The 21,202-nt window shown below is 34.4% G+C and overlaps 2 protein-coding genes across 3 annotated transcripts in view; one reads left to right on the forward strand and one right to left on the reverse strand.

Moving 5' to 3' along the window:
* Positions 1 to 21,202, forward strand: part of LOC129748583 (uncharacterized) — a 443,445-nt gene that overhangs the window by 240,524 nt on the left and 181,719 nt on the right. The window lies entirely within an intron of this gene.
* Positions 16,264 to 16,806, reverse strand: LOC129748594 (uncharacterized). The gene is made up of 2 exons (XM_055743253.1): positions 16,702 to 16,806; positions 16,264 to 16,639 (listed from the first exon to the last, which is right to left on the reverse strand). The coding sequence occupies exons 1-2, from the start codon at positions 16,735 to 16,737 to the stop codon at positions 16,280 to 16,282; spliced, it is 396 nt and encodes a 131-aa protein (XP_055599228.1). The 5' UTR covers positions 16,738 to 16,806; the 3' UTR covers positions 16,264 to 16,279.

Raw genomic sequence — 21,202 nt, forward strand, 5'->3', positions numbered from 1 at the left:
TGAATTCTGAATCTGAATTCTGAATCTGAATTCTGAATCTGAATTCTGAATCTGAATTCTGAATCTGAATTCTGAATCTGAATTCTGAATCTGAATTCTGAATCTGAATTCTGAATCTGAATTCTGAATCTGAATTCTGAATCTGAATTCTGAATCTGAATTCTGAATCTGAATTCTGAATCTGAATTCTGAATCTGAATTCTGAATCTGAATTCTGAATCTGAATTCTGAATCTGAATTCTGAATCTGAATTCTGAATCTGAATTCTGAATCTGAATTCTGAATCTGAATTCTGAATCTGAATTCTGAATCTGAATTCTGAATCTGAATTCTGAATCTGAATTCTGAATCTGAATTCTGAATCTGAATTCTGAATCTGAATTCTGAATCTGAATTCTGAATCTGAATTCTGAATCTGAATTCTGAATCTGAATTCTGAATCTGAATTCTGAATCTGAATTCTGAATCTGAATTCTGAATCTGAATTCTGAATCTGAATTCTGAATCTGAATTCTGAATCTGAATTCTGAATCTGAATTCTGAATCTGAATTCTGAATCTGAATTCTGAATCTGAATTCTGAATCTGAATTCTGAATCTGAATTCTGAATCTGAATTCTGAATCTGAATTCTGAATCTGAATTCTGAATCTGAATTCTGAATCTGAATTCTGAATCTGAATTCTGAATCTGAATTCTGAATCTGAATTCTGAATCTGAATTCTGAATCTGAATTCTGAATCTGAATTCTGAATCTGAATTCTGAATCTGAATTCTGAATCTGAATTCTGAATCTGAATTCTGAATCTGAATTCTGAATCTGAATTCTGAATCTGAATTCTGAATCTGAATTCTGAATCTGAATTCTGAATCTGAATTCTGAATCTGAATTCTGAATCTGAATTCTGAATCTGAATTCTGAATCTGAATTCTGAATCTGAATTCTGAATCTGAATTCTGAATCTGAATTCTGAATCTGAATTCTGAATCTGAATTCTGAATCTGAATTCTGAATCTGAATTCTGAATCTGAATTCTGAATCTGAATTCTGAATCTGAATTCTGAATCTGAATTCTGAATCTGAATTCTGAATCTGAATTCTGAATCTGAATTCTGAATCTGAATTCTGAATCTGAATTCTGAATCTGAATTCTGAATCTGAATTCTGAATCTGAATTCTGAATCTGAATTCTGAATCTGAATTCTGAATCTGAATTCTGAATCTGAATTCTGAATCTGAATTCTGAATCTGAATTCTGAATCTGAATTCTGAATCTGAATTCTGAATCTGAATTCTGAATCTGAATTCTGAATCTGAATTTTGAATCTGAATTCTGAATCTGAATTCTGAATCTGAATTCTGAATCTGAATTCTGAATCTGAATTCTGAATCTGAATTCTGAATCTGAATTCTGAATCTGAATTCTGAATCTGAATTCTGAATCTGAATTCTGAATCTGAATTCTGAATCTGAATTCTGAATCTGAATTCTGAATCTAAATTCTGAATCTGAATTCTGAATCTGAATTCTGAATCTGAATTCTGAATCTAAATTCTGAATCTGAATTCTGAATCTGAATTCTGAATCTGAATTCTGAATCTGAATTCTGAATCTGAATTCTGAATCTGAATTCTGAATCTGAATTCTGAATCTGAATTCTGAATCTGAATTCTGAATCTGAATTCTGAATCTGAATTCTGAATCTGAATTCTGAATTCTGAATCTGAATTCTGAATCTGAATTCTGAATCTGAATTCTGAATCTGAATTCTGAATCTGAATTCTGAATCTGAATTCTGTATCTGAATTCTGAATCTGAATTCTGAACCTGAATTCTGAATCTGAATTCTGAATCTGAATTCTGAATCTGAATTCTGAATCTGAATTCTGAATCTGAATTCTGAATCTGAATTCTGAATCTGAATCTCATTTTGATTGTTTTGCATCACGCGGTTTTCAACATTGAAATTTCTTTCATCCAAAATTTTTTTTTTATGATTTCGGATTTTACAACTTTTAGTAGTATGGTTTTACCCCTAAAAGTATGCAGCAAACTTAATTTCAGAAAAAATGTGAAAAAAGGTTTTCACAAAACAAAATCGTGTTTTCATGCGTAATGATCTTTAAGTCATCGCAAATTTATCAAAAACTGTGAAAATTGGTATTCTTGGAGAAACAATTCCAGAATTGAAAATTGATAAAGTGAGGAGAAATTTTACGGATGATGAAAAGAGCGAAAGAACATTTTTGCAAGGAAAATTTATTAACGTACACCATACTTTACCTCGCAACAACGAGCTTCATCAATTTTTAATTCTGATATTCTTTCTCCATGAATCTAAATTTTTCACCGATATGCCGAAAATAAATTTACATAAATTCTGAATCTGAATTCTGAATCTGAATTCTGAATCTGAATTCTGAATCTGAATTCTGAATCTGAATTCTGAATCTGAATTCTGAATCTGAATTCTGAATCTGAATTCTGAATCTGAATTCTGAATCTGAATTCTGAATCTGAATTCTGAATCTGAATTCTGAATCTGAATTCTGAATCTGAATTCTGAATCTGAATTCTGAATCTGAATTCTGAATCTGAATTCTGAATCTGAATTCTGAATCTGAATTCTGAATCTGAATTCTGAATCTGAATTCTGAATCTGAATTCTGAATCTGAATTCTGAATCTGAATTCTGAATCTGAATTCTGAATCTGAATTCTGAATCTGAATTCTGAATCTGAATTCTGAATCTGAATTCTGAATCTGAATTCTGAATCTGAATTCTGAATCTGAATTCTGAATCTGAATTCTGAATCTGAATTCTGAATCTGAATTCTGAATCTGAATTCTGAATCTGAATTCTGAATCTGAATCCTTAATCTGAATTCTGAATATGAATTCTGAATCTAAATTCTGAATCTGAATATGAGTTCTGAATCTGAATTTTGAATTCTGAATCCTGAATTCTGATTCCTAAACCTGTATCCTGAATTTGAAAACTGAATCTGAATTCTGCATCTGAAATTGAATCTAAATTATGTATGAGTATGTAGAAATGAAAAAAAAAACATAAATTCATTCTTCAACGCGGGTAAAAAAAACGAGGGTCATAAGATCTTCATATAAATTCCCCCCCAACGCAGTTTTCTGTACGGCTCTGCATTTTGTTGACACCCGGCATGGCTATAGACACTATAATTTCATATATGAAATTATAGTGTCTAATAGGCATGGCGGACTCTGAAGGAAACGCCCATCCGCCATTTGCTGCATTGAAAAGCAAGAAGTGTAAGATATAAACACTGTTGCCGTATTTGCCCCAGCAGACTGAGAAACTGCCCAGACCACGGTGCGTCTTAGTAATGCCTTTTACCTATTTGAGTTTGAGCCGCTCTTTATCAAGCGTGCCGATGGTTTATTGGATAGCGCTTGCAACTTTGGATCTGAAGGGTTTCGGTTCAATTCTCGAGTCAGTAAATTTTAATTTTTTATTTTGATTATCTCTAATTTATAAATGATTGCTGGTGCTGCTGCTTCGAGGCGCCACTAGCAACTTTTTTTTATGCCATAATAAGTATGATATGTATTTCGTAAAGAAAACGGTTTCAACTATTTTGTTTTTTTCCCGTTTTTGAAAGGGTTGTGTAGGAAAAAAAATGCATTCTTTTGAGACTAAAATCATTTTAATTGCGCAGCCCAGTTTCGCAAAAACGTTCTTGACATTTTTAAAATGGCACATACAAATCCACGGACATCAACAGAACTCGTCGAGCTGAGTCGATAGGTACCTATAAAGGTATGCCTAAAACCCATAATTAATGATCTCCCCAATCGACCGATAACCAAACCTTTCTGTTAGAAAGGCAAAAAGCTCCAAAAGCTTTTTCCATGAGTAATCAATTTATTTCTTTAAATAAGTTTTTAAAATGTCAAAATGTGTTTTTTGAAAAATTTCCTTCTGATTTGTTAAAAAAAAATATCTTTTTCATTATCATGTTTTGTATTAATTACCAAATAAATTTACCGAATTTTAAAGAATCGTTTATTTAGTTTTATTTAATTCAAACTTTTTAAATTTTTTTTTTAATATTATTTATAAGTTTGTCTTTCGTTTTTCAATCCTCAATTTCTGTGTTTTGAAAAAATAATATTCTTGGAAGCCTATAAATCTCATTTTTTGATGAGAAAACATAATTTCTACATTTTGTCCTATTCAGGACCGAATATTCCAAAAGACTCAGAGCTTAAAATTTTCAACTACAAATTTAGCGCAGAAAAATCAACAATGTTTCAATGTTTATTATTTTAAATTATCTCTCTTGAATCGATCATATTTTTCTTAATAATCTATGGCAGGGGTAAGCTACCTTTTGGACCAACGGGACGGTTTGAATTTTTAATTTTTCCTGCGGCCGCACTTAAAATATCACTTATTAAAATTTAAAAAACTGCATTGGTAGCGTTCGAAAAAATTTTCAAATTAAACGTCATTCTTTTAAAATAACAGTTTGAAGGGAAGTTCAATACAATTTTTTAAACACAAAACGAACAATACCAGATCAAATTGATCAGGTAAATAACTTAGTCTTAGTAAGTTTTTATGAAAATTTTGGAATAATCCAATTTGTTTATTGATTTAAATTTGTTTTTCCCAAAAAAAGACATCATTTTTTTTTATCAAAACTGAACATTTTTCGAGGCCTTTGTAAAGTTCAATACAAATTTTTTACTGAAAAAACAAACACTTTAAAGTCTTCTGGAGCTATACCACAGTGATAAGTTACAGTAAGAAAAACATATTTTTTAAAATCATTCTCTTTTAAGCGTAACATTTTGAATCTTTATCAAGATTTATTGACTAAAGTTCTTTTTTTAACGTTTTTTTTATTTTGTTGTAGTTTAAATCTTTCTAGAAGACCCAACTTTTTTGCGATGAAAACCCTGTTTTTTTTTACTTGAAACTCCGTTTGAGATAAGACGTTGAGATAAGTTGTCGAAATTACAGAAGAGCAAATTTCGCGAAAGTTCCAGTTCTTAATCTTAATTTCTTGAATCCCATGTAAACTTCCCGCTATTTTCCCTTAGAAAAAACATCATCAATAACCTGATTAACTGACTAAATAACGAAAAGTTACTTCATCGCCTTTGGAAGAGTTTAACATTGTATCGAAAGCTTACCATTTTCCCTCTCTTAATAGCCACTATTTGCTTTCCTATTATTTTATTTAAAAAATATCTTTTCTAACAAATGGTGAAAAATTGTATTTAAATTTGAAGTTTCGTATGAGCTAATTGCATTGAGATGATTAGCATCATTAAAATAATTATTTTACAGATTTTAAACATACTTCGCCAAAGGTTATATTCAAATTTTATATTTTTCTAAATTTAACTAAGATATCACTGGGATAGGATTTTTAAAGCTAATCTAACTTTGATAATGTGGATTGCTAATTTCAAAGTAAAATGACGCAATTTTGCGATTTTTGGCATGATTCCCATATGAAATTTCTGAAAATAGTCGTCCCAGACTTTATCAGACAAGTCACAGATATTATTTTTGTCAAGCCCCCTTATTCTGCGCCGCGCGTGAGGTGACGATAGTCGAGTCACCCGATTCCAGTAGTCGCTTTAGGTGAGAAAAGTCTTTGAGAATGAATTTTTTGAGTTCTTATCCTAATCTAGTAGTCACCGTGTGTGACAAATCGATGCTTGTAGTGACGTTTACAGACGAGAATAGAATCTCTGTCACATCGGCTTCGGGATAAGGTGGAATAAGGTGACAAGACTATCGTCACCTCACGCGCGGCGCAGAATAAGGGGGAAGAGCTCATGTCGAGTCATGTCGATAAGAATCCCATGTCGAGAACCCTTTATATTCAAGAACGGAAATAGTTTTATTTTTGTTAAAGGTTTTCAATTGCCAACATTTGAGCAAAGGACTTAGCACTGTCTGTGAGCATCTCTCTCTATCCTTCCAATTTTTGTTCAAGTTTTTGTTTTCTTCCGTCCAAGTTTCATGTATTGTGAATTTTAAAGTGCTAATTGAATAAAAGGAAAAAAATGTAATCTGAACAAAAAAAAAACATTAATATTTTTTCTTAAGAAAATACAATAAATGCTCAAATCGCTAGAAAAAATTAATAATTGGAATAATTGTGAGTCAAATGTTTGATCAAGTTACAGACGTATAATATTTTTTAGGTTTTGGATGGACAAGAATTTAATTAGAATTTACAATCTATCGAGAAAAAAGTCGAAAAAAGAATGGAATTTGAAAAAAGCATCGTCGGCCGCACCTCTCGAGGGCCGCGCTTTTCTCATCCCTGATCTATGAAAAGTTCGAAAAATGATTCGAAGTAGCATGTTTAATGCTGGTTCTATTTATGAATTTGATTTGGATTGATTTTTAAGGTTTTTAACGGCTATCAGACTCGGATTTTCTAAGTAAAAACGACTGCAGCCAAAAACAGTAGTTTTTTCTTTAAAAAATCGAGGTAAAAAGCTGTTAAAATTCCTTGAAAAAATGGTTTAAGAAATCAATTTGCTTAATTGTTCTGCAATTTTGGAATTTTTCTTACATATTTCAAGCTGGATTTAGATTTTGAAACCAACCCAGAAGGATGAGTCCTTCGCACGGGCCTGGTGATATGTGTTTTTGGTACCCGTCCGGAAATGTGTAATGTCTCCTAACATTATGAAGAGACTTAAGATATGCAATTGAGTTGTTTAAAATTCTAATCCTGACGCCAAGGGTAGACATATCTACGTAATATTGAAATCAGGCAACGTAATAGCAGACATTTTTTATAACGCATTTGTATACGTGATAAGAAATGTCTGCTATTACGTTGCCTGGTATCAATATTGCGTAGATATGTCTACCCTTGGCGTCAGGATTAGAATTTTAAACAACTAAATTGCATATCTTAAGTCTATTAAATCTGGGTGTAAAAGTTAGCCATCTTTCTACTTATTTATTTTTCGACCGGGAATAATTTATAGGTTATGTTCGGCTTTCGGTCTTTCGGTCAAGATTTACAACACTTTTTATGTGTTCTTCATCCAACGTTTCGAATTAATATTTATTCTTTTTCAAGGAATCGAACATTCGTGCTATAGTCCGAAACAGATGCGCTCCTAAAGCGTTCATCAATCGTCGGTTTCTGGGTATCCGAAACTATAATTTGGCCTGGGCGGCGGCGCCTAATCCGTATTCCGTATCCGTATCCGTATTCCAAATTCGGAATACGGGTTAGGCGCCGCCGCCCAGGCCATTAATTCGAAACGTTGGATGAAGAACACATAAAAAGTGTTGTAAAACTTGACCGAAAGACCGAAAGCCGAACATAACCTATAAGTCTATTAAAGGCATGCGAAAAAAAAATCGCACATTCAATTGCGGATAACTCATCACAGTCAACTCGTATCGCGTGACAATCCTCTACAAACTTGTTTGTCATTGTTTGAACTACAATTCCTAAAACTCTGAGATTTCTAGCATACTGTACACATATTTTAGAACACAATGCTTATGCTTATGCTTATGCTTATGATACATACACAGCCAGATCTTGTCAGCATCCCGGTGAATAGTAAAAATACATTTACTATACATCTTTACAAGGCCGGGCCCACTGTGCAGTATTGGACGCAGAGACGACTGGAACCAGGGGAGGAAGAAACGTGGACAACAGTACCATACGTTCCCATATTCATTTGATATTTATTCGTTGGGAGCATAGATGCTAAGATATTTCTATGCTCCTTGGTGTTGGGCCTTGCGATTCTTCCTTCAGGGGATGGAAATGAGGTTTTTCTACAGAGAATCCCAAATTTAACAATACAATAATAAAAGAAATTTCTTGAACCATTATACACTGTTTAATTAATCAAGTGTCACGTTGTTCGGCAGTATAATAAAAGCGGTGTTAAAAAAAAACCTGTGAAAATGTCAATAAAAAATTTATGTATACACAATATACAGTCAAAATTAAATTTTTTCATCTTCAGTATGAGATACATTAAAATTGAGAATCGGAAGAAATCGCTCCCCTTAGGTATCTCATTCATCTTCACTCAAACACTTCCGCTTCTCAAATCATTCTAAGCCAATACAACTAGATTACTTTAACACCCCCTGAACACTCACCCACGTTTCACATAATGATGAAAAGTGTTGTGAGTATAAAATAAAGCAGAAGTAGTTTGGCTCAAAAAATAGCAAGAAAGATGGATAGTCACACAAAAAGGCAAGTGTTCTACGAAGCTCTAGAAAACTTTGAAAAATTATTATTGGATCGCTAATGAAATGGCTTAAAAATTCTTGAACAACACTCTTATCTAAACCACATTAAAAACACATAATTCAATCTTACAAGGTGACCTAATGTAAATGGTTCTACTTACTTCCGGCAATCATTTGGTAGTATCAGCATAAATGTGAACATTCGTGTGCCGTCTATGTAGTTGTCCGATTGATGAAACTTAACCATTCTATTAAAACGGAATCCAACCCGAAACACATCACAGCAACCATGCTTTCTTCTCCGATTTCATCATATCTCTTCTTGTTTCTAATTCATAACCCACACACGACATCACAAAAAAAAATTCGGAAGGCAACTTCCGGCAATATTTCATAATAAAAACACTAAAAAGCGACACAGCTTGGTAGCCAAATCACTATTGCAACCAAAAACACCTGTTTTTCCAACTATTCAAAACTCGTACGAAAATATTTCGACTCCCCCAAATTGAGAATGCATAGAAACCATTTCGTCTTCATGCTACCGGAAAACAACATTTTAATCAAATTAAAAATGAAATCCTCTGTTCCACCTCAATTCACAAAAAACTCCTCAAAACGTCCTGTAAGTACTACTAGTTACTACTACTACTATTGGGATTCCACTTAGCTAACTATCGGCAACTTTTTCCCTCAATTTAATTTGAAAATCACTTTTAAAATTTATTTTAAAGAAAGTTTTCACTGTCAGCGAAAAATAAACGCGTGCGGCCCGCAAAAGGCGTCGCCTACTTCCAGACACATATTTTAGAACACAAAATGTGAAAGTATGTCGATTTTTCATACATTTTGCCGCAAATCCCCATACAATTTTCAAGTCCTTTGCGCCAGCTCGGGCTACTGCCAAATGATCTGAAACTTTCAGAAAGTCATTTTTTCACATAAATACACCAATCCAAGGGGTGACACGTTAAAAAAATGTTGTAAAAATCATCTCATACAAATTTGGGCCAGTCTAATGTAGAATCAATGTTTTTAAGTCTTGATGTTCAAACTGTTGAAACTATTTTATAAGTTTTTTCTATTATTTTTTTAAATAAGATTTTTTTGAAAAAAAAAAATGAAAGTTCTCTAAGTTCCATATAAGACCATTTTGAATTGTAGGATAGTTAATTTTCAAATTCAAGAGGTGTACACATCTATTGGCGAAAGAAATGAGCGAAATCGTAAGGTGAAATTTGAGATTTACGAAATTTTTTTGCTTAAAGTCTAGCGCGAGAATAAAATCGCAAAAACATCATATTTTTTTAAATACTGACAAAATTTGAACTTTGCTTTTTATATCTTTCAGATAGGTTCCAGTCGATTATCTCAAAATGGCGATTTCTGAATAAACTACTAAAATGTCAACCTTTTCGCGTGTGTCAAAACTTCGATCCAAATGCGACATCTCCGGCAATCACGAATCGCTGCGTAAAGTTTCGCCGTATTTTTTCCCCTGTTAACCAAATGCGTATGAATGAATATAGTAGCACAGTGAAGGTCATGTCCCTCTCGGAAGAAAGACAGGAAAAAGTTGAGTCTCTGCCAGAAAAGGCCCCCCGGTTTTTGCTGAATAATGTGAAGGCTGAGCTAAAGAATGACTCATCAACATGGGGCCAGCTCCATCGCTGCTGGCTGGGACGCCAAGGTCGTTTCGATGGTTCTGTCTGTCCATCGTCTCAGCCCTTCGACTTTTCTTTTGCCAATTTTGTGGGACGTTGTTGCCAAAATTGACTACAATATTGAATTTTTCATTTTTTATCAAATTTTTTATAGGATGAATATATTTTTTAAAAAAATTCTTCAGCTCTAAATAGTTATTGTATTACAAAATGTTAAAAAACGCATTTTTAGAATATTTCCACAATATTTCGCTAATGGCAACCGCGTTGTTATTTTATTATCACGAGGATAGTACCCCTACGTAGAATGAGCTTATGGGACCAGACACCGGGGAGCCACCTTTTGGGGCTACATCACTTCGACTGACGAGTTTCAAAATGTCCTAACTAAAACATTGAGATTCATTTTTCCGTTAGTTCAAGTAGCACATTGTCGATTGTGGAATAAATTGAAACAAAGTGATGTCACTATTCCACTATTTTAATCACTTAGCCCTTTTTGGAATATTTTTCCGTCCAAATTTGTCATGCTCGCCTTTCGGGCTTCTGAAGGTTATACCCATTTCGCTTTCTCGTTTATTACTTCACAGTATGCGCCTCGAGGCCGTGAATATTTTATTATCATGCATGTACATCACGTCTCTTTCCACGTTCATTTATACTTTTACGTTTCTAAGTGATGATTCTAACTATACTTTTAATATGAGCCATACATGTTTTATGGAGCTCAACTTCACCATATGCCACTACTGGTTAACAATGACTTGGACAATCAAGTTGATCAATCTAATTGAATCTCTAATTTGCGCTTGGGCAATGGTATTAATTTTTGCTTTGATCAGACCAAAATAAATTATTAGAGAGTACAGAATTTCAAATACAGCGTAAAGCATTTGCATTCAATTCAGTGCTCTGGATTCTGAACTTAGAAGATTTATTTTCAAGAGTAGGGAAAAGCCACGCGTGTTGGTTTCCTCTCTAGAATCATTCTCCCGTAGGCATAGAACTTTCTCACTATTTATTCATTTTTTGTTATCATAGTTTACAATGTTTGAATTCAGTATTTTTTTTTCTTTTTTCCCTACGACATAACAGAGCGGTTGTGGTGATTTGTGACGATTTGGTGTCGTTTGGTGGAGGCGGTTTGTGGTGGTGGTTGCTGGCAGGTGGTGGTTGGCAGAAAGGGGGTTTAAAAAAGGGGGGTTCCCAATAGGAAATTTGACAGATGAAAAATTTTGCCGTTCACATATTTAGTTGGGTGCCGTTTTAGTCTAAACCCTACTAAATCAATGACCCTATTTAGTTTGCCGATTAATCGGGCTACGCTTGAATATGAAATAGGTGCCATACTAAATCGGCTGATGAGTAGGCTAACACAATTACGTATGATTAAGTAGCACAATAATATGTTGATCTACGTTATCGGGGAGGATCGGTCAATTTAGTAGGTTTTCGTAGGACTCTATTTAATTGGCATACTTTAAGCCTTTTTAGTATGAAATGGTCATAACTGAATTAGTTTTTGACATCTGTTGTGTGATGGAGTTCATCGATGGAAAAGCTTGGCCCACGATAGCACGGAAGGCCTCGTCGGTGCTCATCAGCGGTTCGTTGGAGTGGAGAGCGCGTTTCTATCGGTTCCGTCATGACGACTGGCAACCTGATCAAGTTCCCGGACGTTTGCCGGATAGGCCTGAAGCCGTAATAGTAGGTGTTCCTGACTTCGATGGAGGCATCGTTTATGAATTTCGTCGCCCTCACCGTGGGCCAATTTCTAGATGGAGAATTCGGCATTCTCATAAGAAAAATCTCTACTGGACTCGCTCCAGTCCAGTCCATACTGCTATTGAATATGGCTTCCCAGGTTTGTTTGACTAAATCATGTGACTAACAAACCTTTTTGGTCGGGTGGTTCTATTTTGCGGCCAATCAATCCGACTATTTAGTACTGAGTAGGGTTGGGTAGGTCGGGTAGGAAAACAATCGATTTTTGTGGTCAATCAATTCGGCTATTTAGTACGATTGAGTTTCGAGGTAGGAAAAACAATCGATTTTTGAAGCCAATCAATTCTGGTATTTAGTCGGATTGAGTTGGGTGGTACGAAGAAAAATCGATTTTTGCTGTCAATCAATCCGGCTATTTAGTACGACTGGGTAGGGTGTGGTAGGAATATCTCATCAACTTTATCGCCCTATTAATTGTGCAGACTGGCCAAGCCTGCCGCAGCGACGCCGTCGGTCCACTCGACTGCCCCAGCCGGGGAAACTACGCATTGTCCCGCTTGGTTCGCTTTCCCGCTCACACTCGCTCACTGGCTCACTGGATCGCGTACACGCTCGTGTCGGATGACCAAGTCTCGGTTCCATCCATACACACATCCCCCTCCTGTCCTATCAAAATGTAAAAAAATTATTACAAAAAAAAAGTTTTTCGATACCATGAAGAACCATAAATAACCTTCAAGCACAAGAAAGATGAGCAAGATTGTTTTTAGAAAACCTACTCTTTATAGGCTAATTGAGCCACATTCATCACAAGCTGTCTCCTCAACTCTTTTCAACAGGTTTTTTTTTTTGCCTTGTTTCAAAATGAATACAATTCCCTTGAGTTTCCATCCTCTCCTAGATGTCCTCTTAAATAATTTCACGAGTTTTTTTCTTCAAATTTTCCTAACAAATCGTTCTAAGATGATTTTTTTTTACTTCTTTCAAGCTGTGCTTTCAACCCTTTCATTGGTGTTTTTTTATTTATTTGAAGCTGTCCTCTCTATCCGCTTGATCACCAAGCTGTCCTCTCAACTCACTTCTTGGTGTTTTCAATTTATTTCAAGCTGTCCTCTCCACTCGCTTGACCGCAAAGCTGTCCTCTCAATTCGCTTTTTGGTGTATTTTTTAATTTATTTCAAGCTGTCCTCTCAACCCGCTTGATCACCAAGCTGTCCTCTCAACTCGCTTTTTAGTGTATTTTTAAATTTATTTCAAGCTGTCCTCTCAACCCGCTTGATCACCAAGCTGTCCTCTCAAATCGCTTATTGGTGTTATTTTCAAATGTATTTCAAGCTTTTTTTATCAATAAGTTCAGGCTGTCCTCTCAACTTGCCTTCCAATTTCAAGCTGTCCTCTCAACCCGCTTGAAATTGTGAACATAACCATGCTATCCCTACGACTCGCTTACTATTTCATTATCATTCTTATTTCGGTCCTATTTCATAAAACACTTTTTGCTTATTTGCAAAAACACTAGTTTTCTATCACATAATGCACTATGTTTTCATTTTGCACGCAATAGCTTCCGAAAATCATCCGACTGTGTAACTTTTTTAATTAATCTACGAACTACCCATTTTTCCGCAGTTATTTCGCAATGGGTAATTCAGAAAGTGTCTGTTTTTAAGCAACTGTGCTGAAAATTTGTTCAACGTGAATCGTTGATCGCTTTTATTTATTTTTCCTGATTCGCTTAATCTAGTTCACGAGAAATTACCTGTCACGGTCGCCAAATGGGCAGACTGGCCAAGCCTGCCGCAGTGACGCCATCGGTCCACTTGGCTGCCCCAGCCGGGGAAACTACGCAATGTCCCGCTTGACTCGCTTTCCCGCTCACACTCGCTCACTGTCTCACTAGCCCGCGTACACGCTCGTGTCGGATGACCAAGTCTCGATTCCATCCATACACACACTAATCAGGCGATTTGATCGGTTTCTACACAATTATCACCCTATTTGATAGGCCTATGAAATCGGCTTATTATTCGGCTGATGCCCAGCAAAAACTCCCATAAGCGACGTTGCAACAATAGGCCGATTAGTATGAACGAAAATCGGCCGACGCACTCTTCGCGACACGACTAAGTATGGTGAATAGTAGGGTGTATTTCTTATCGGGTTGTAGCTATTTGTGACAGGTACATATATCCGAAGTGATGAATTTGACGTTTTTAAGGCCTCCAGTAAGATTGCGGAACAATTTTTAAAAAAATTTGAACCCAAAAATTTAAAAAAAATCAACTCTTCACGCTGAGATAATTTTCATCATTTTGCTTAAAAAACAAGCACTTGATTGATTTCCCAGTACGAAAAACTGTCGTAGAATTAGTAAATAGTGATTTGTAAGTTGCATAAATTGATGAAAAAAGCAAATGAGCAAGTTAAAAATAATGCCGAAACTGGAATTGATGGGAAAAAATATATTCAGCTTAATTCAAGTTTCATTAAAAAAAAAAGAATAAATTTGAAATGCTGAGCGAGTCGTAGGAACAGCTTAACCATGTTCACGATTTCAAGCAAGTTGAGAGGACAGCTTGAAATTGAATGGCGAATTGTAAGGAGAGTCTGAACATATCGATAAAAATTTCAAGCGAGTTGAGAGAACCGCTTGAAATTGAAAAGGTGAGTTGAGAGGACTGCCTGAACATATCGATAGAAATTTTAAACGAGTTGAGTAGACAGCTGAAATTGAATAAAAAGTGAGTTTAGAGGACAGCCTGAACATATCGAAAATAATTCAAGTGAGATGAGAGGACAGCTTGAAATTTAAAAAACGAGATGAGAGGACAGCTTAACATATAGTTAGAAATTTCAAGCGAGTTAAGAAACAGCTTGAAATTGAAAAGGCGATTTGAGAGGACAGCCTGATCATATCGATAGAAATTTCAAGCGAGTTAGGAATATGTTATAAGAAAATGTAAAAAAAACGGACTTTTTTCACAAAAACTCAAAGCGCAGGACATAGATAAGTTCAATAGATCTCAAATTTGGCAGAATTATTTACTTCAAAATGCATGAGGAACCACGCATATGAGTCCGATTTTGATCTGCGAAAAAAGCCGAAAAGCGAACTAGTCTACTATATATGTACGGAATCGTGTGATTTTCATTTTTTTATTTTAATTTTATGAAATTCTGCCATGTTTTGCGAATCAACAGATTTTAGGACTTGTAAAAAAAAATTAACAAGATCTTGGGCCTTGAAGCGATAATACGATCTTGTCGAAAAATTACCTGGCTTCAACTCTGCCAAAGCTATCGAAGTGATACAAATTGCTGATGGTACCAATACGAGATTTTCCAGCACGATTTATCAATATTTAAAAAATCAATTATTGTGAACATTTAATTGGGATGTACTGTTGATTGATATTTAGTATCTGTATACTGTATTTTGGAATTTTTTCATTAAAATTTGTTTTTACAATTTTTTTTCAATTCATATCGAATTTTTCTGGAATTTATTTCCACAAGTAAATTGTTAAAAAGCTATGAAAAAAAAATTAGCAGACTCACTGTTCCCATTCTTTGTTCGCAATCGCCTTTCAATATTCATTTCGTACATCAATGAGCACATTTCGCAACAAAACCTCAGCGAGCTAAACAGTGCTAAAATCCGATTAGAGTTCTTCAAAGAAAACCGAGAACGAAGAAGCATTTCAATGCATATAGCTTGTATAACACCATTCTGTCCCCAATGGCACTCACTATGGTGCACTTGGGTGAAACCTGATCCTTCATTGCGAAGCGCCCGCCTTCCCGAGCACGATCTGAGAACCTAAAAGTTCCCAAATTTGGACACTTGAAGATTTGTGACGGGTTTTTTTTTTCTTGAGATGTCATTTTATTCAAATTTTCGATGTAGGCAGCAAACAAACTTAGCAAACAAGTTCAATTCTAATTTGGGGAATCTCATTACAGAATGCGCAATTTTTTGTCTCAAATTTGTTACCCTTGAGCTGTCGATAGGATTGGGCTATATGTATAACTATGGAACATTTTGGCACAACTCGGCTATAAACTGTGGCCAACCGAAGGTATTAGCATGTTTCTTAAGCCAACAAAAAACCAAGCAAGGAGCAGCAGGAGGAGGAGGAAATGGTTTTCATTTTCAACTGTTCGTTCCGATTGTTGAAAGAACGAAATTTGCCACTAGAAAGCCCTTTGTTTTCCTGTGCTTGGATTTCGTTGTGCTGCCGTTTCCTTAATACTGACAGCAATGTCAAGTTCAAATCCCGCCGGCTTAGAACGAATACTAGAAGTTGGCACTAGGAAATGAACAACAGAAAAAGAAAAGTGACTAGTGGGACTTAAGAGGGGTATACAAGTGTTACAATGCTATTGAAGCGCCTACTTGAGCAAACACGTGTTTGGGACAGAGGGCTTTTGACGTAACTATTATTCAGCTATTTTTGGATTTTTGCCTTTTTATGCTCAATTAAAAATAAATTGTGCTAATTGTTCTTGTGTAATCCCTAGAGACTTGCATTTCGTGTTACAAACAAAATTTCCTTTATTGATTAATTCGGATGGATTTCCATTACTCTTTGGTTTTTTCAAATTAATCTGAGGAATGTTCCCTATTATGTGCTTGGAGCATTCTAAATTTCAATCTGGATAACCTCATCATCACCAATCTGATTACTGTTTAATTGGTCGATCTGTTTCCCGTGAATCATGCTCTTCACGGTTTCGTTATCCAACAACCGAGCCGATATCTCCATGAACGTGTCGACAATTCCATTGATGTTCAGCGTGAAATCATCCAGAGTGGCCCGGATGTCCGGAAATGCTGCCAAGTTATTCGTTACCGATGCTTCCAGAATTTCATAGTTGGACACAAGAAACAGCAAACCCTTGTGCATTCCCTCCAGCGCATCGCTAATCGTTTGCCGGAAGTCGTTCCGCGGTCCTCGGATAGATGTCTCATTGAACGAATATTCCGGAGCTGCTACGATGACCTGAAAAAAAATTGGATTTGATTCTACTGTTTGACGTTTCCTTTTTTTCCTAGATAACTTACGCCAATCAAACAAAGCAGTGGAATATGGAATTTCATATTTCTACTTTTGCTGATCTGTTCTAATTGAATCGTTCTAATAATAGGTAACAACTATTTACCGACAATGCAAATTTGCATATGACAGCTCCATCGAACAGCGCCGCTTTTTAAATCACCAGACACATTGGGCGTGGTGCTCAACTGATAACAGTTTTGGTTGATGAAACGTGATCTTTGATAGGCGACATAAATCTGCAACAAGCTGCAGACCAAAAAGTTCCGAGAAAAGATATTGTGCAAGCGTGGTGTAACGGCTAAGCATGGTGGCGGTAATTCAACAAGTTTGTTTTCGAATGAACGAATAAACATCAGATCATAATTAGCATATTTAGGTCAATTAACCTTTTAAGAAAAATAGGTATTAACTTTTATACCCTTGGTTATAGTTATGGTAATTCTCAAAAGAGTAAATGAAAAGATGCTGTATGTAATTGAAAACAGAAATCCAGCTTACAAATTTCTTTATTGAATTTTTTTTTTAATTTTTTCATTGATGCGCGCGCATAAAGTTTCTTGGAAAGATAAATATTCAAAAATCATATGTTCTATCACTATATTATTGTTTTCGAACTTAGTTTTGTTTGTTCAATTTCTTCTGAATGAAAAATTTAGAGATGTAATAATTTTTTTTTATATTTTACCTTCCCATGCAGTTAAGGCCCAAACTGTACCTTCTCGATGCGATATCTCAAGATCGGTTAAAGCTAGATACATGTAATTTTCTAACTTTTCCTAAAATACTAAATTCTACAATTTCTCTTTTTTTTATTTTTGAATAAGGTTACCAGGGTCACGAAACCAAAAATAATTCAGTTAGCCGATTAGGGTCATACAGACCCGGATTAGGGGAGAATGACAATACTTGATCCCTGGGGATACTTGTTTCCTTAGCTATATCTCGAAACTGGAATCACTTACAAGGATTAAATGTTCTAGAAAAATATGCTAAATAGAGCAAAACAACTATGCAATAGGCTCTACAAATTTTAACCAAATAATTTTTTGAGTTATTGAACTTTGTTTGAAAAATTTCACAAAATGCGGCATTTTATCACTTTTTTTTTATTGCGATTATATTACAAGCCCCCTTTTTTATCACTTTAAAATGTTCCTGACATGAAAATATTAAAACAAAAATATTTTTCAATACATAAATCGTTAGAGTGTAATATTAACTTCATACTACCATTTTTTCTAAACCATGGTAAACTCTCAACATTTTTTGGATAAAGTTTACTAAAATGTTTATTATGGGTTCAATTGATCCCTAGAGTTCAAAATGGTATTTTTTTCTTCTAAATAGATCGTGATCATTGCTGATTACAAGATAACGATTATTTATCCAATAATTGATATTTATGCAATAACTGTCTGGCAAAAAGGGCTAAGAAAGTTGATTTTCTCTTAAATTCAGAAAAAAGCGCCTTGAAGTATGCAATGAAACTATGGTTGAGACATAGTTTTAAAATTTTCTTTTTCTGACATTTATAATTTGTGAAATGAAAAAAAAAACAAGACCAAAATAGTCAATTGACATTCTATTTTCAAATTTTGTTTGATTTTTTCCAAGGACTAGGGCCTCCGGAATGAAGGATCAAAACATAAATTTCAAATTTATATGATCCAAAAGTTGGAACGATACATGAACTCGTAGATGAACTAGAAGCATTTTCGTTGAAGTAAAAAAATTGCGATATTTTTTATGTATCAAGGTAGACTTGATACTTCATGCAGGATCAAGTCTCCTTTAACTTTAAACATATCGCAATTTTTTTTACTGCTACGAAAATGCTTCTAGTTTATCTACGAGTTCATGTATTTATTGTTCCAACTTTTGGAGCATATAAACTTGAAATTACACGCTGTCAGAAAATGCTAAAGACGACAAGTTGCTAAATTTTTCCAAAAAGATATGATGAAAATAAGAAAAAGGGATCAAGTATCCCATTCTATCCTATTGTTTTAGATAGAAAATCAAAACTACTGAACCGATTTTCATAAACGGGGTGTATTCGAAAAAAAATACTACACTTTGTTTTGTGAATAACTTTTGAATGCATGGACATGATGAGTTTTTCAGTGAAGCTACCTAGTAACGTAATGAGCACGTGAATAAAATTTGGTGACAATCTGTCAAGTGGTTTTTGAGATAGCGTTCAATACTGAAGATCATTGACAAAATTTTTTGAGCAGAATCGAGAAAAATCCAGAAAAGTTCCAGTGGAAGACCTATAAACAGCTAGAAATCGAAAAGACCAAAATGCACATCAGATTGAGCAAGGAAAATGATAGTTCTACCACTGACCATACTGACTGGGCACTTGATTTGGTTTGTTGGATAATTTTTCCAACAGTACGCAATATCGATTCTAGAGTGCGCATCGATCGACACCACCTACCTACCTGATCATTGGTTCTACCTTGGTGGCTTAATCTCAATTTTTTTTTTCATAAATCTGGTTAATACATTGAATTTGATGAAAAAATGTTTTTCCAAATGAAAATTCCGTGTAAAGAGAAAAACGACAATGACAATGAATTCCAATAATGAAACGCTACGGAAAGATTATGAATGTTCTATTTTGCAATACTCATCATTTAGAACTTCCGTTTGGGATACAGTTTACAGTAGCAAAATCAACAAAGAAATTACATATTGTAAAACAAATGGATAGTTACCTCAAAATTTACGATATTTGATGAATAACGCGAAGTCCTGATAAATAACTTCTATCGATAGTAAGAAGTCTTTCTCAATTATTTTAAATTTTTGCAGCTAGAATCAGACCAGTTTGTCGGTAAAAGTACTTTGTTTTTGGGTTTTTGGTTTGCTTATTGAATTTTTGAGGCATTAAAAAAGTTTGAACTGTTTTGCAAAACGAGGTAGTACCTTAAATTAAAAAATATCACATTGATAAGCATTCCTACGCAGTAGAGGGTTAAGATCTACATGTAGAAATCTTCATTTTCAATTTTTCCCGGGATCCCGGAAATTCCCGGGAAAAGGATCGTCAGATCTTCCGATTCCCGGGAAAGCTTAAATGACCGGGAAATGGACACTCTACTACAGACTGACTTGAAGGCAATGAGAGTTACCAAACAATCGGCATTGTAATTTTGTATCTTTAAAAATGATTTACTGCCATAAAGAGCCTGTCCACATTCATGGAATTCATAAAAAGCGAGTTAGATAATAATTTTAGTTTTTTTTTAAAAGAAACAATTTACTGTTGAAAAATAAGTTCTAATTTACTTCACTCACCTCAAAAGACCATTCTATCTTAAGGGGGGGGGGTAAGGTCTAACGGGTAAAAAAAACACCATTTTCACGATTTTTTCTAGAGCTATCGTTCAAACAAATGTATTCAAATTTTTTGCATTATACAAAGCATTGTTAAAAGAACATTTAAGAATTTTTTCGTAGAAAAATATTGAAAAATGAGCCGGTGACGGAGTACTTTCGAGGATGCCTTTTAGAAAACAGGATTTGCGGTGGACACTGTATCTCAGCACAGAATCATCTGAAGTAAAAAAATCAGAGCGAAATATTTTTAATAGATGTTTTTCTGGACCCCAACGTTTTTATTTAACTTAAAAAAAATTTTATGAAATTTTTGTGGCTTTTTGAAGTAAAAACTACGATTTTTCATAAAAAAAAATCCGCCATTTTTTATCTGTAAAATCTCCCCAAAGTAAAAAAAAAAATAAAAAAGAAAAACGTTGGGGTCTGGTATTTTATATGTAGAAAATATGTTCCAAATTTGAAAAGAATCGGATAAGTAGTTTTCAAATGACGATGTCCACGGACTTTAAAAATGTACTTTCGAGAAAAACGCGTTTGAAGTTTCTGCTCTTGCTTTCTTGCAGTATTAGATAGGAGGAGATAAAGGCCTATAATTTCTACAGTTTTGCTTCAATTGACTTGAAAATTTGACACAACATTCTTGAAATGTTTTACAATAAGAAAATAAAAAAATAAAAAAATCGATTTATTGAAAGTGTTAGACCCTACCCCCCCCCCCCCCCCCCCCTTAAATTAAAATGAACATAGAAGATATACCTTTATGAAAGTGCTTTCTTAAATTTGCTACAGTGTTGCCTATAAATATAATATTTAAGGAAATTTCTAGCTAACTTTTAATGGTTATTTTAAAATTTCTTTGAAATTTGCACATATTTGCTTGGTTAAACAATTGCTTTCATCAAAATTTTGTCAAATACAATTTATTTTTGAAAGACTTGCAGTACATTAAGCCCTGAAAATGAAAAATTAGGAATATCTAGGACTTATTAATTATTAGTAGAAATTAGAAAAAGATGACCGTGTAATTTGTGTTTTTTAGAACTTTTTAGTTTAATTGCTTAAGAAACATCCACAATTAAAAACATATAACAGCTAAGAAATCAAGTGTCAAGCTTAAAACTTTATGTTGAACAACAGAAGTGTCTTAAATTGACACTG

The sequence above is a fragment of the Uranotaenia lowii genome, chromosome 2, assembly GCF_029784155.1.
Source record: "Uranotaenia lowii strain MFRU-FL chromosome 2, ASM2978415v1, whole genome shotgun sequence".
NCBI classification, from domain to species: Eukaryota; Metazoa; Arthropoda; class Insecta; order Diptera; family Culicidae; genus Uranotaenia; species Uranotaenia lowii.

What these genes read in the sequence shown, in the direction of transcription:
- LOC129748594 (XM_055743253.1), bottom strand. Translation starts at nt 16,737, where the DNA reads ATGAAATTCCATATTCCACTGCTTTGTTTGATTGGC. An exon ending in CACTGCTTTGTTTGATTGGC is followed by an intron (nt 16,640 to 16,701) that starts GTAAGTTATCTA and finishes ATTTTTTTTCAG; the next exon opens with GTCATCGTAGCAGCTCCGGA.